Source organism: Rhagoletis pomonella, unplaced genomic scaffold (assembly GCF_013731165.1).
Source record: "Rhagoletis pomonella isolate Grant_MI unplaced genomic scaffold, Rhpom_1.0 Rhpom_scaffold_00004, whole genome shotgun sequence".
In the NCBI taxonomy this organism is placed as follows: Eukaryota; Metazoa; Arthropoda; class Insecta; order Diptera; family Tephritidae; genus Rhagoletis; species Rhagoletis pomonella.
Genome location: NW_023458558.1, coordinates 31858591 through 31874239, shown reverse-complemented (window position 1 = coordinate 31874239; position 15649 = coordinate 31858591). Strand labels below are relative to the sequence as shown.

At 35.5% G+C, this 15649-nt stretch overlaps 2 protein-coding genes across 3 annotated transcripts; one reads left to right on the top strand and one right to left on the bottom strand.

Moving 5' to 3' along the window:
- Positions 1 to 1487: 1487 nt before the first annotated feature.
- LOC118737453 (peptidyl-prolyl cis-trans isomerase G) lies at positions 1488 to 11508 on the top strand. Its single transcript, XM_036467952.1, has 8 exons — positions 1488 to 1993; positions 7475 to 7562; positions 8143 to 8172; positions 8235 to 8374; positions 8447 to 8588; positions 8651 to 8762; positions 9184 to 9357; positions 9417 to 11508. Exons 1-8 carry the CDS (start codon positions 1669 to 1671, stop codon positions 11229 to 11231), a joined length of 2826 nt encoding a protein of 941 aa, XP_036323845.1. The 5' UTR covers positions 1488 to 1668; the 3' UTR covers positions 11232 to 11508.
- Positions 11509 to 11532: 24 nt separating this feature from the next.
- Positions 11533 to 13917, bottom strand: LOC118737454 (transcription factor Adf-1-like). Of its 2 annotated transcripts, XM_036467955.1 has the most exons (4): positions 13134 to 13372; positions 12784 to 12977; positions 12440 to 12602; positions 11533 to 12351 (listed from the first exon to the last, which is right to left on the bottom strand). In XM_036467955.1, exons 2-4 carry the CDS (start codon positions 12830 to 12832, stop codon positions 11940 to 11942), a joined length of 624 nt encoding a protein of 207 aa, XP_036323848.1. In that variant the 5' UTR covers positions 12833 to 12977; positions 13134 to 13372; the 3' UTR covers positions 11533 to 11939. The 2 variants fall into 2 exon arrangements, with proteins under 2 accessions (XP_036323848.1, XP_036323847.1); XM_036467954.1 differs by lacking the exons at positions 12784 to 12977; positions 13134 to 13372 and adding an exon at positions 13679 to 13917.
- Positions 13918 to 15649: the final 1732 nt, after the last annotated feature.

Genomic DNA, 15649 nt, shown 5'->3' with positions numbered 1-15649 from the left:
TGGTGTTACCGGAAAACCAAACCTATGTATGTAACACAATTGCCTAATGGTTTGCCGAGCCGTAAACATAGTTTACACATCAAATTTCGTAAGTAGGTACTTGGTATTCACACCTTTTTTAAGAAGTTTCACTTCTATCATGTGTACGGTGCTACACACGCCTTTTTTATTTTTTATTTTTATTTTACCATAAACATTATTTTATTTTATTTTATAAAATTTTGTTTTATTATCTTTTTGTTTGTTTGTGGTATTTCATATAATTATTTCGTTATTAATAAAATTTTTTGGAGTTTAATTTTAATTAAAAAGGCCAGAACAACTATAATTAAATAACAAAAATTTTAATAATAATATTCAAAAATTTTTATTTAGCTTGAGACCGTTTTTAATGAAAAGCAACCATACTTTGAAAAAATGGTAGAAGTGATAGCTATTTCGGAAATCACCACATTTCCTCATCAGACTTCTTTCAGTAGGATTAGAACCGACGATCCCACTGACTCAGCCAGTTGCCTACGCACTGTGTTAAGTTCGCCTTGTAAATGATCGTTGCTTTTTTCCCACTTTTTCATCTGTCAAGCCAACACAATCAAGCGCAGCTATTCCGCTGCAATTCACACTTGGCCATGTGGTTGTTAGTATTGTTGGTTTTTTTAATATTTCTATTTTTAGAATGTTTAACTTTTAGGTGTGCTCGACCTTAAGTTATTTGTTTTTGTTATTTTATCAAGCTCATTTTATTAAAGCTCAATAGAAATTGTTGAATATAATTGTTATAAGACCATAAAATAACAAAAACAAATTTAAATAATTTTTAAAAGAACAAAAAAAGATATAAAACAATTGTCCTTGGCAGTGGGATTCGAACCCACGACTTCCGGCTTGCTAAATCTGCAATCCTACAGCGGACACAGGGTGAATTAATTAAAGTACTCATATTTCTATATACTGCCATCAAAAAGCTGTTTCTATATGCCGGTAGTAGTGCACTTTACGGGAGCCAGGGCAAAATGGACGGAACAAATCGAGTGTGGTATCAATCGAAGCGTTTTAACGCGAACAATAACAATCCCTTCGGAATTAAGATTTTTAATTAATTTAAGAGTTATTCGCACAAAACACTTGCACTTTTCGCACCATGTTTTGACTAACATAAATGGAGTAAATGAATGTTGTTCTCAGCAAAAGGTGTTCAGCCTCCCTTCTTTGGCATCAAAGAACGGAGAATTCTACCGCCTGAGGGTTATAATCCCTAAGTGCGGCCGAAAGCCGCCTACGGAAAAAGGAGTTGGACGCCTGGTTCCGCTAAAGTGCACTTTTATCTAGATGTCTATGATTAACAAAACTTAAAACTCTATTCTATACCTTAAAACTGTATTTTAACAAGAATGACTTTTAACTAGCGACTATGACTATGGGCCATTGTTTTCTCCCAACTACATTAGCATGCAACACTGTGTATGCGTTCGACAACATTTCTTCATCATCCACATTCCACAAATGTCATAACATTTATCAAGGAAATTTTCTTTAGCAATGCGTTTTTACGAGAGTTCAATAAAAACCGCAGGAATATTAAATAAAAAATAATTTTAACCAGTGTCCAATCCAAAAACTCATTAATCTGTGGCAAATATAGTTTAGAAAAGTGGAAAACTACCAACTATGACAGTGGTTGAAGGGTTGGCGACAACGTCTGCCGCAGCAAATGCGGCAACGAGACCGCGTTGTTTTTTCGATATTTCGATCGGTGGACTCAATGTTGGACGCATTGTATTTGAACTGTTCAAAGATGTGGCACCCAAGACAGTGGAAAATTTTCGTGCTCTCTGCACCGGTGAAAAAGGCTCTGGTTTGGTTACGGGCAAGCCATTGCACTATAAAAATGTTATATTCCACCGCGTTGTAAAGGATTTTATGATACAGGCAGGCGATTTTTCGGCTGGCAACGGAACCGGAGGCGAGTCCATCTATGGCGGAACTTTCGAAGGTAGGCATTGGCATATATGTATGTACATACAATATTTGTATTTATTTATTTATGGAGAAAGTGGCCTAGAGCGTTTCTCTAATAACACGAAATGTATTAAAAAAACATCCAATTAGATTAAGTACAGAATATATTTTAAAATGCTAAAGGTTAAGTTTCAAATTACATTTATTGTCACTAAAATATAAAAGTGAGACCTGGCTATAAGTTTATTATATGCATGGTAGGTTCTGTATGTAGCCTCAACAATAAGCACACCACTACGTAATTCCAGAGTTGGCTAATTCGTTTTGAAACTGCTGCGAATTTCTTGGCATTGTATGCGTCCGTATAAGATGTTATAGACAAACATGACAGATAACAAGAATCACCTGTCCGAGAGGGCACACCATTAAAGGAAGCATTATGGATGACAGTATGGAGTGCCAAAATGATGTTGTCACAACGCCACCAACATGAACATAACACAATGCTCTGCAAGCAGTTCCTTATATAGTGCCAGGCACACGTGCACCCGAACAGACAGCTGCTTGCAGAAGAGCCCTCGCCAAGGACCGTCAGGAAGCAACAACAACAACGAACTGACGGACGAAGTGCAGAGGTTCATAAAAATCCTCAGGACCGGTTCGTCATACCGACAGGCCTTGAACGATTTCACAGGGAGTCGGTCTGGAGTTACATAGACTCCTGCAACATTGCCTTGAAAGTACCAATAGGGACGCCAGTACCATAGGCCAGTGCATTTAATTGAATACGAATTGAATTTGAAATGGCATATTTCCTATGGTTCATTTCTATCCGTCGCTGGTGGGAGAGATTTGAAAGTAAAAAGGTCCGTGGAACCCTCATGGTTTCGTTTTATAAAGCATAACATTAAATACGCCTTGTTAACAACGGGTTTTACAAGCGGTGAGAATGTTAGATTTCTTTTAAAGATGATCGTTAAATCCATAACTTCGGGTGTCAGGTACCACATAGCGTTCCTTGTATGGTCTTTTATAAGTTTAAAGAGTTTTAAATAAGTAAAAGCTAGGCGCCGTGATTAGTTGAGACATGAAAGTAAGAAATTATGAAGAGCATGAATAGAAGAGGTTTAAGATGAACCCTTGAGGTATGGTTTACATATCGTGGTTTAAAGTACAAAATCGCGTATCAACAAAATGCAAAAGCGCGTATCAGCAAAATTCAAAACCACGTATGTAAAGTTATAGAAATTATTTTCTAGAGCGTAAAAACACTCATATTTCAAAATGATTCTCTTTTTAACACCCTTTTATTATTATTCACCGGTATGTTTGTATGTATGTATGTTTGTAACCGGCTCCTTTGGACTCGATTTTGACCCACTTTAAACGGACAGATTTAATTTAAACTTTGTACAATTATCAAGAATCAGCGACAATATAATAATTTATTTATTTATTTTATTTTTTTTTTATTTTTTTATTTTTTACAGTCTGTTAGACTTATATTGCAACAAAGATTTAACATTCTTATAATTAGATTTTAGATTTAAAATGTAAATATTAAATATTAAATACAAAATGCTCTACAGAAATTTTTAAATAACATTATTTCTTTATCACTGCAATTATTTTATGTAATATAAACGTATGCAATTTCCTGGAAGTTATGTAGACGGTTGGAAAGGCCGAGTTTCCAATCCGCGCTATTCTTTTTGGGTTACTCCATTTATTGATATCTCCTGGGTGGTCAGAAAGGCCGAGTTTCCGATCCACCCAGTCGCGCTTTCGTGACGGTTGACGGTTGGAAAGGCCTAGTTTCCAATCCGCTCGTTTATTGTTTATTATCTAAGGGTCTAGGTAGTCGGAAAGGCCGAGTTTCCGATCCGCCTAGTCTCGATATCTTGGTGGTTGGAAAGGCCTAGTTTCCAATCCACGCTATTGTTGATACATCACTATCTTGTAGGCTGTCAAATAGCAGCCGCTTGAAAACAGTGATAGTATCACAATTTTTTATAGCCTCTGGTAATTCATTGAAGCACTTAAAGCCTTTATAGAAAATATTTTTTTTGTCCACTTCTGTTCTATACTTCGGGAGTCTGAAGCTGTTATTCTCTCTCAACAAATATGTATGCGTCTCATTTATATATCGGAGATTATCGCTAAGATAATCCGGCAGGTTGCCCTTCTTAATATTGTACACAAATTGCATAGCGTGGTAAAAAACTTGTTGCTTCACGCTTAACCAATTCAAGGTTTCAAGCATACATCTTGTTGGTGTGTCATACGGTTTGTTGAGGATGAATCTCATCGCTCGGTTTTGCATTTTTTGCAGCTTATCTACATGGGAGTCCCCCGCTAGGAAGAAAATCGTGGGGCAGTATATAAAGTGCGGTTCTACTATTGACCTGTACACCAAGGTTTTATATCTTCTTCCCAAGTACTTACACGATCTCTTTATAAGGCCAATTTTTTTAGCAATCTTGTTGACTATATACTCAACGTGCTCATCAAACTTTAGTTTGTTGTCTATGTATATTCCTAGGTACTTGACAATTTTCACCTCTTCGATATTTTCATCTTTGATTTTTAATTCACGGCTTATGGAGTCAGCATTTGCCGCTCTGGAAAATACCATAAAGTTAGTCTTTTTCACATTCAGTTTGAGTTTATTTGAACACAGCCATTGATACAAAGAATTAAGATCTTCTTGCATTTTGACAATCGCATTTGGTAGTTCCCTATCACTGATCGTTAACAAGGCATCATCCGCAAAGAGTTTTATTTTACAAATTTCATAAATTTATCTCATGATCCTGATTAGGATCGCCACGATTAAATAATTTCCTCACACAGCCTCTGTGTTAGAGCAAGTGAGACAACTACGCTGTCTGCGCATGCGTACCGTCTACTTACTTTCCGACTCGAGCACTCGGCTTATTAGTGTTAATACATTATATCCCTATCAGTTGCACTAGGGCTGTGCGATTAATTGATTACTCAACATTTTAATTAATCATAAAGTATATAACTCAGTTATTCGATTAATTGAAATTATGATTACTCAAAAGTTCAGTTACTTTAGTAATAAAGATTTTTGATTAACCAAAAAAATAATATTTGAGTAATTTGCCTTATGATTAATCAACATTTCGAGTAAAATGAGTAATCAACATTTCAACTCTTTACATACAGTCAGACAATAAAGTTTAGGTACAGCGAATTTTTTACAATACGGGCAACTATTTTTCAAATATTTTGGTTTTCGCTAATTTTTTTATAAAAATATGGTTAATTCTACAATAAAAACCCTAAAAATCAAAGTTCCAAGCCTTGTGCAAAATTAAAGAAAAATCTGCAAAATTTCATTCAAATATTGCACTTTTTATTTACGCTCTATAGAAAAAAGTTAAGTATGCAGTTTTTAGCCCATTCAATTTTAGTATAATAAAGTGAAAGTTTGAGGTAGATAGGACTTACCAAAAAAACAAAATACCCAACTTTTTTTTAGAGAGCGTAAATAAAAAGTGCAATATTTGAATGAAATTTTGCAGATTTTTCTTTAATTTTGCACAAGGCTTGGAACTTTGATTTTTGGGGTTTTTGTTGTAGAATTAACCATATTTTTATAAAAAATTAGCGAAAACTAAAATATTTGAAAAATAGTTGCCCGTATTGTAAAAAATTCGGTGTACCTAAACTTTATAGACTGACTGTATGTATAAGTAGTTAAAGTTCCTTGATACTTTGAAAACAACGTTTCTGTTTTCAAAAATTAAAACGAATTTTTTTTTTCATATACAGAATGTAAAAAAGAAAATAAGCATTTTCCAAAGCAAACTCTTTTAACGAGCAAAATTATTATTTTTTGAGTAATCATATTTCAAGTAACTCGATTAATCATCGTTTTGAGTAATCAAAATCTGGATTACTCGAGTAATTGATTAACCGAATAATTGATTAACCAACTTGCTCGAGTAATCGAATAATCGCACAGCCCTAAGTTGCACAGTTGGCCAAGCGGGCTAAGCCGCAAGTCGTAGGCACGAGACAACGAACTTACCAGACATGATTTCAAATCCCGTCTATGGCTGAAAATAAATGATGTAACGCTATCTTCCACTGCTTGACCGCGGTAGTGATATTAATTGCAAAGATGAATTTGGCAATACGCCACTTCTTTTAGCAGTAGAAAATAATCATTTCGATGCTGTACGAGCATTATTCAATCGCGGAGCCGATTGTGAAAAATAATTTAAATGTTACACCACTGAGTCTCGCTGGTTATATTGGCATCTGGGAAATCTTTGAATATCTTCTAAATCGGGGTGCCACTTGTACTATTAATGACTTAGGAGATTACTCGTTGTTGTTGTTGTTGTAGCGGCTACTCGTTGCTGCACCTCGCTGTCGTTAGTAATAGTAGTCACGGAAAAAGGATGATCGAGTATCTTCTAAAAAAATAAACATAGTTTAAAAAAACTAAAAAACACGCTTTTAAAGCATATCAAACTAAAATGTAAAAAATAATTCTTAATATTAGTTGAAAATAATAATGAACAAAAAATACTAATATTATTGTGAAAAAGCCTGGGGCGCTCTTTGCCATATTTTTCGTCTATCGAGCAACCCACACTTTTTCACAATAATACTAGTATTTTTTGTTCATTATTATTTTCAACTTATATTAAGAATCATTTTTTACTTTTTAGTTTGATATGCTTTAAAAGCGTGTTTTTTTTGGGTTTTTTTAAACTATATTTATTTTTTACTTTTTAGTTTGATATGCTTTAAAAGTGTGTTTTTTTGGTTCTTTAAACTATATTTATTTTTTAATAAAGCAATCGCATATCTGCCTAGTATATTCCAGGACGAATAGATAAGGATTGAGACAAGAGCTTGTGTGAGCAAATCCAATTTTTGGCAGCCAATGTCAGTTACGCGGTTTTGCAGAATCACGATACGCGGTTTTGTACTTTAAACGACGATATACTTATGAGCAGGGAACGGATTTTTAGGACCTTAAAACCTATAAAAAAGACGAATTAAAATAACGAAATAGGTTAGAAAAGGCAAAATAAAATTGCGAAATAGGCAGGAAAAGGCAGTAGAATTCGCAAAAAAGGCGAAAGACAAAAGAGGCATTAAAAGACAAAAACTGAAAAATAATCAAAATATACATTTAGTTTAGAAATGTTTATTTTACAAGTATAAAAGAAAAACTATGAACTAGTTTCATTATTTGAAAAATTTCTACTTTGAATTTTTGACTATTTTCTCCTTTCCGAGTTTTAAACTCACAAAACTTTAATCACTATAGTTGCAGTACCATTGAACCACATATGCATTTTGAAGTTTTCTGGCAGCATTTTCATTCGATTTTTCCGAAGAAAGGCCTTAAATGTACTAAACGGATGAAATTTAAATATCTTAATAAAATCAAGTTATTGTGCCATTTTATAAGTTATTGAGATCAGTATTCAATAAAAAACGATAACATAAAATCTCTTACTTCCAGATGAAAGCTTTGACTTCAAACACGATCGTCCATTTTTGCTTTCAATGGCAAATCGTGGTAAAAACACAAATGGGTCGCAATTCTTCATGTAAGTTTCATCCAAAATAAGTAATAATTTCTTAAAAAAATTGTAGCTTTTAGTATTAACACTTAACATCTTTTTGCAGCATCACAATTAAACGATAATTTTTGTTTACAGATATATCTATATTGATTTGTTATTGTTATTATTATTGATTTGTCATCATCTAGCTAGCCACTAATCCTAGGTCATCACAAAGTAGGGAGTAAAAGAATCAAACGCTGTTTTGAGCACTGTTGATGACAAATTTAGTGAACAGCTGTCGGCCTCCTTACACTGGTATTGCAATCGTCGCGTTGGACGTTGCCATAGTATGTGGTTGCTTTCTTGGTAGCCGCGCCGCATCAGCTGGAGAGGTTTAGAGATGTATGGGCCTCCACCACTGTCATGCTACCCTAAACTACTATGTAACTTTGTGTGGGGAGTGAGGGCAATAGTAGGAAGCGAGACAGCAGCAGGAATTTCCAACTACGTCCTACGTAGACAAATTCAATTGCTTTGTTGCACCAAATCAAAACCAAATGAAATCGAACTCAATGTGTACACTGTGTAAAGCATATTTTTCTTCTTCTGTTTTTCATTGTAGTACTACACAACCCGCGCCTCACTTGGACAAGTAAGTTTCTGCGTTGCCTAATAAATAGCATTTAGTTATACCAATTTATTTTTTATTTTTAGCGTCCACGTGGTATTCGGTGAAGTAATATCCGGACAAGACTTAGCACGCCAGTTGGAGGAATTGCCGGTGGATAGAAATTCGCGCCCTTTGCAGGATGTCACCATATCAAATTGCGGAGAACTCGTCCGTCAGGTTAAAGGTAGCAAGATCTACATATTTATCTATCAATAATCAAATAAAGATGTATGTAATATATGTCAAAAATTTTTAGTTAAAAAGGATAAAAAGAAAAAGAAGCGCTCTGAAGCTTCTGCTGAAGAAAACTCCGATGCCACCTCTGGAACAGAAAAACGTTCCAAACGTAAGGAGAAAAAGAAGAAAAAGGATCGCAAGCGTGAAAAATCACATGACCGGTTCGAAAATATTTTTCTGGATTTAGTGGATTTTAAATAACTGAAAATTTTATTATTTAAAGAACGGAGTCGGAAAATAGCCAGACAGAGGAGAAAGTAAATGAAGATGACGACGAGGGAGAGTTGCATCCACTTGTATCCCTTACTAAAATCGATCCTAATGAAATACCAGAAGTAAGTCTAAAATCGTACCTGTGTACATAAATAGATGTAAATACCTACAAAACAGAATATCATTCAACTTTAGAGCGATTCATCTAACCTCGAAAACTTGCTTAATTTTATATGAAAAATCGGTTTATTTATGAGGTTTATACAGTTACGAGGCATTTATGAGTTTTGATGAATACCCTCATTGTTGTGTTTATTTTCAAACAAGAGATCGTTAGCTTGCAAAAAAAACTACAAGATCAAAACATTTGTTTTTAAATCTGATAACACAGAATAAAAGTCTTCAAAATACTATTTAATCAGATTCTAAATCTTTTTGAGGTATTATCTATACTATATATCATTTAATAATAAATGCATTATCCATGTGCAAATTCTTTTCATTTCATATGCTGTATTTTTTAATAATGCTCCTATTCAATAGGTCTCGAATAAATTTTTGCTACGAGGTGACCGTTCAAACCGGTCTCAAGAGCGTGAACACAGGCGCGACTCACGCAACGAAAGATCAAGTGAGGTCAGACCCACATTTGGTTGGTCAAAAAAACGGGTACCGGTCTCTCGTAGTGGACGCATTATCAAAGGCCGTGGAGTTTTCGTAAGTTAATGAGTTCAAAATCACATACCTAAGCATATCAAAAATCTTTTTTTCTTAAGCGTTTTCGTACGCCGTCTCGCAGTCGTTCTCGTAGCACGACTCCACCGCATTGGAAACGTGCCCAGAATCGCACTATTAAACTGTCAGATTTGGAGCGTCTGGAGGAGGAGAAGAAGTTACGCGACGAAGAAATCAAACGTCGTGAGGTTGAGCGCAAAAAGCGTCACGAAGAAATGAGGCGAGATCCAAAAAAGTCGTTCTTCGAGTTGTCAAATGCAAGTTCATATGGTGGTAGGTATAGTGAGTCGCCTGACCGTAAAAATCGAGGCAAGGACAATTCCAGTAATGCACGTAAAGATAAGTATGATGACAGACGTTCGGACAAGGACAAGACTCGTGAAAGGGGAGAACGAGAAAAAGAAAAAGAAAGTGACAGGGAAAAAGATAAAGACCGCCGTAGGGAACATAGCGTCGAAGCGAAACCATTACCTAAACGCAAAAAGTCAATGGATATGAATGCTCTGGACTACGAACATCAACCAGAAAGCGAAAATGAAGGAGACTCCACTGAGAAAGAATCCACTTCGAAGTTGAAGGAAGGAAATTCAAAACAAGACTGTCATACTTCTCATGAAACCGAAAAAGATCGGAAGAGGGACGAGCGGGATAAGAATAAAGCTAAAGAAAAGGATAAGGAGAAGGCACAAGAAAAGTCTAAAGAGCATGGAAAGGAAAGGAATACGGGCAAACATGATGACATTGGTAGAGATGACGAGAAAGGAAAAGATGATCGCGATAAGGAAAAAACAAAATCCAAATTCGATGTAAAACAGAGGGAAAAGGATAATGAAAAAGATCGGAATCGTTCAGGAAGTCGTTCGCGGTCTAAGCAACGCTCACGTTCGCGTTCGCGTTCGCGTACATCGCGTTCACGTTCCCGTTCATTTCGACGCCGCTCGCCAATCCGAGATCGTCGAGATAGATTTCCGATGCGTAGAGGTGGTTTTCGTTCACCACCAAGGCGCGATTTTCGCGATTTCCGCGGCAGACGTGGCGGCAATCCGTTTATGGATCGTCGACGTCGTTCTGTGGAGCGTTATCGTAATCGCTTGCCGCTATCACCGATTCGCACTCGCCGCGCGACGCCGTCACGTGATAGACGGTCACGGGATCGTTCAGTATCGCGAAGTCGTTCTCGTTCGCCACGTCGCGATCGCATAGGTAAACGTACAGGCGACTCTCGAGACCGCAGCCGCGACCAGCGAACGCGTTCTAAGTCTCGTGACCGACGCGCAAAGTCAAAGTCACGGGAGCCAGGCACACGGACGCTTGAACCACACACCAGATCCAAATCGCGCTCACCCGTTCGACAAAAGCGAAACAGACGTTCCGGCACACGTTCACCAAGGCGTTCTAGATCTGCAAATAACGGTCGAAAATCGAATGACCAACGTTCGGCATCAAAGAAGGAGAGTACTTCAGAGACGAAGACTGGTTCCAGTAGCAATGCCATCGAAGATACCGATAAAATGCGTGAAAAGATGTTAAAACGTGCTGAGGCTGCGCAAATGCTGAAGGACCATATGCGTAAAGAAATAGCGAGGGAGGAAGAAAGACGTGCGGAGAAACAGCGACTGGATGACTTAGAAAAGGAAAAAACGGCTCGAGAACTTGAAGAATTGGAACGTCTTAAGCAGGAGACACTGCAAAAGCTAGAAGAGCATGAAAATCTTAAAAAGCTTACAGTTATAGCTGCCGTAGCCGAAGCAATCAGCTCTAAAGATCATGGCAAAGAAGAAAAATCTAAAGAAAAGAAAAAGAAACGCAAGAAGTCGAAGAAACGTTCACGTACCTCTGGCACTGAGTCCAACTGAGATTTGAATAAATTGATGTCTACATGTACGTAGCAAAAATGCATATTTACTCGTAAACTGAAATTATTGGATATTGGATGTACGTTTGTATGTATAAATTTAGTTTATTTTACATGCATATTTATGTATGTACATTAAAAGGATCTTGTACACTTTCGCGTGTATGCAACAATTTGAAGTCATATAAGCATTGAATGATGTAAACTAAATACATATATTTCATTCTCCCATTTTTTTGAATGCTTAATATAATTGAAATATTTTAGCCAAAACACAATTACAAATGTTTTATTCATTAATGGTTGTTTAAGGAGATTATAATTATTAGGAGGGGATACGGAAAACATATTCATACATATGTATGTACATATCTGGTATGTCTAATATGCACACATTGGCACATACCTACTTAGCCCATGATTATTAATATACAGAATTATTTCAAAATTTAAATTTTTCAAGGAAAACGAGTTTGTTCAATTCATTTAGTTGGTATACCAAAAGGCAGATGGAAAGACACTTATCTTCGATATTTTATTTTGCTATTCTCCTTATCAAGCTTTTCAATTGCATGATGAAAACTCCAAAATTGTAAATTTAGAAATACATCTCCATATTATTAAACGCATATGTATTCATACATATATTTTATTTAACTAACTATGGCAACACCACCTCAGAGGAAATTTATTCATATTTAAATGAAGCCTAGTTTTTGTATTCGGCTAGTTTTTTATACACGAACAACATCACGTTAGTCTCCATATCTGAGATTTGTGCCTCAGTCAGCGATGCTTGCTTTATTTTACGGTCTAGTAGCTTAAACATCAACGTTGTGCTGTCGTCCTCTGTCTTTAAGCTATACATGTTTGAATAAGACGGGATAGTGGTTTCTATGAACTTTGGAAACATTGTTTCTGTATTCCTAGCTTCTGCTTCTTCCGATTCGAAATCTTGAATTGATTCTTCTTCCATTATTTCATTTCCGATAGTTGCTTCGTCGATCTTTGAAACACCCTCTAATTTAGTTTCAACATCTTCTTGCATCGATTGTGCTGGCGCTGGTGAATCAGCGTAATCACTTTCATTATAGCCGGTATCCTCCTGATTTTGAAGGCTCCTGAAATTATAAACAAAATTATTTTCGAACTCACAAAACTAGAAACATAACGAAGCTTAAATTAAGAAAGCGACTCGTATTTCATTACAGTTTTTGGTTAAAGAAGGGTGATAAAAATTCCATTTGATTCATATAACGCCACACTTTTCGCTTCCCGTCTCCAGAAATTTCCTTCGGATACTGCACATCGCGCTTTTTGCATCTATTAAAACAATCACGTAAATGTTTCCATTTTTTCTTGCATTCTTCCACTGCAAATGGAAGACAAAAGTTAAGAGTTTAATTAAAAAAATATATGCACAGAATCCCCCGGTTAACTTTACGATTCTTTTACTTAACATCCGAATGGCCAATTAACCGCGGAAACACTGTACTTTGAAAGAATGGTACATACAGTGCGTTTCAAAATAAAGTATTGCTATGAAAACTCACAAAAGAGGATATACCTATTAATGAATGGTATATTTTGTCCAGTTCCCATTGTTGTCAATAATAGGTTGGCATCTTCGGGTACAACTTTTGCTTGATTCCTGAACGTTACGTTTCCACTTCATTTTCCAGTTTCCATGCCATGCGGAGCCGGGCGGCTTCAGCGTCTCAGATCGTTGTCTTCTTTTAAAATCCACCTAATATTTTGCGATCCATACAACATTTTAGCAGATTTCAATAAAGCTCTTTGGCACTGTTTGACCATCATAAAGGCAATCAGTTTACCGAATCCTCTTAATAAGAACAATAATAAGACATTTATAGTGTTTTACTGTACGTTGCAGTATCCTCACCTTTTGTTTAGACTAAGTTGAAAACTACAAATGACTGATCTGAGAAGACCACGTTACCCTAACATCGCTCCAAATTTTTCTTAGCCCATTTTTAACAGATTTCCACGCGTTTTTTACCTAAAAACGGCTTGGAGATGGTACTGCTATAATGGAATTGTTGTTTGATTCCAGAAGTCTGCGTAGAATAGCAGCCGTTCCCACTTTAATTCGCTTTCGCTACAATTTTTCTCGTGTTCGCTGTATGCTAATCGTAGGAGTACTATCAAACAGCTCAACTAAGCTGGTGTCTTAGTCCTTTGCCAGATTTATACACTCCGCACTTCAAATCATTTAACCCACTTCCTAACAAATTATACTAATGTGTTTGTATACATATTTTGGGACTTTATCGGATATCAAAACGCTTTTTAAAACCCTAACTAAATTTTCTATGTTGACATTTTCGAGACACTTCCATGCTACAAATAATTTGGTGTTCTTGTATACTTTATTTTGAAAAGCACTGTACGTATGTATATATATTAATGCAGTTATGCCATTCCTACCATTTGTTCCGCACTTCTGGGCGACCCTTTGCCATAGTTTATCTTTAAAAGCAACGTCCTTGTAGCTTAGCGCTTGCATATTGTATAGGCATTCATATTTCTTTACCTCGGCGATTAATCTTCTTTCAAAATTCATATTTTTTAAAGAATTCTTAACTTACAAACACAATTAAAGCGACTGGCGACTAGCGACAAGATTTAATGAAATAATTGACTTGACAGCTGGCGTATGACCACATGCGCTACCTACAATGACAGATGTCAGCGTGTTGGGTTGCCAGATTACATACATATATGAAAACTATACTCGTGGTCTACACTTGGCATTTTATATATCAAGTTAAACAACTCTGTTAAAGCTGGTACATTAATCAACGATTTTCTTGCTGGTGTTATTTGTTGAAGCCTGCTAGATAAGTCATTCTATTAACCCTTTCATGTGCTAACTAGAGTCCGACCGATTAATCGGCATCGGCATCGGCTAGAATCCACCAAAACAATCGGCATCGGCATCGGCCTCGGCCTCGGTCGTTTTTGGCCGATTCTTAGCCCATTCTTTTTACTTTTTTCGAACTTCATTCCGTGTTATTTTTTTTTTTTTTACCTTTTAAATTCCTTTAAATCTTCAAATATTTAGCCATCTGAGTCCTCATGTCATAAATGTGTTCTCATGTTACGTTTTAACCGACTTTCAAAAAAGGAGGAGGTTATCAGTTCGGAATATTTTTTTTTTATGTATGTTACCGCATAATTTTGGACCACGTAAACCGATTTCGATAATTCTTTTTGCATCGGAAAGGTAGTGTCTCAGAGGTGGGCCCCATACTAATCTGGTTTAGATTCGATCATTGAATCATGAAATATATTTATATATATTTTTTTTTTAAAGTCGTTTTTTTTTGCTAAAAATTGGGAAGACACGTTTCAGCAAGTTTTGGCTATTTTTTTTTTGCTTAAAAAATGTTATTATTTATTTATTTTATTTTTTTTTTAATATAGCTTGCTATCTAAACCCTGTAAATCAAAATTTCAAACTTTGCAGAACATTTATAAAAATTCGACGAATTTTAACAAATGTTCATCAGAGTTTGAAACTGTCTAATCAGCCTTTATATAACTTTTTTGAGTATGCAGTTTTTTTTTTTTAAATTTTAGTATAATAAAGGCCTAATCGTTGATTTTGGACAATTTTTTGTTAGCAACACCGTCCACAAAAGAGGGTCCAAAAAAATCAGCGGTAAGTCCTAGCTACTTAAAATTTGCACTTCGTATAATAAAATTGAATGGGCTACAAAGCTGCATGCTCAGAATGTTTATAAAAAAATTACATTCTGCTGATATACATACATATTGTGAGGGCAACGTGTTATAGATACATACATATGTACATATATTAGTGTGTACCTTACATATTTATTTGTATGGAGACATTTTTTTTGCAAGCTTAAATTTTATATAAAATAGGAAAAAGAGCCTATAATTCAGTAAAAAGGAGCGTATTTGCTTCGTACATACATATGTGCCCACGATACAAAGAAGAAGGTAGTTTCACTGAACAACTTTTTGATTAAAATGGAGATTTTTGACAATTGCTCAATTTGAATTTGAAGCGGCGTTACCCAATATAAGTTTTTTGGTGGAGAGGATTTTATATCATAAATTTGTGAGTGTAAATAAAATAGTTGTATTAACATTTACCTTTAAAAATAATTAATATCCTATCTTAAGAACGTTTAAATTTTACATTAAATTCAATAGCTACTTGCCAAAATCTTTGTTTTTACGTTGATAAAATTTTAGTGAACATAATTTAACATTTTTTAGTTTCACCTGAATATTTCACAATGTAGCTAGCGACTGTTACAGTTTTCTATGTCGGATACTATTGTTTCTGATATAATTCAGACACTGAAATTACACATTTCGATATTGTCTTTGTCCATGTCTTTCAAGTAACTTGAAAACGGAATT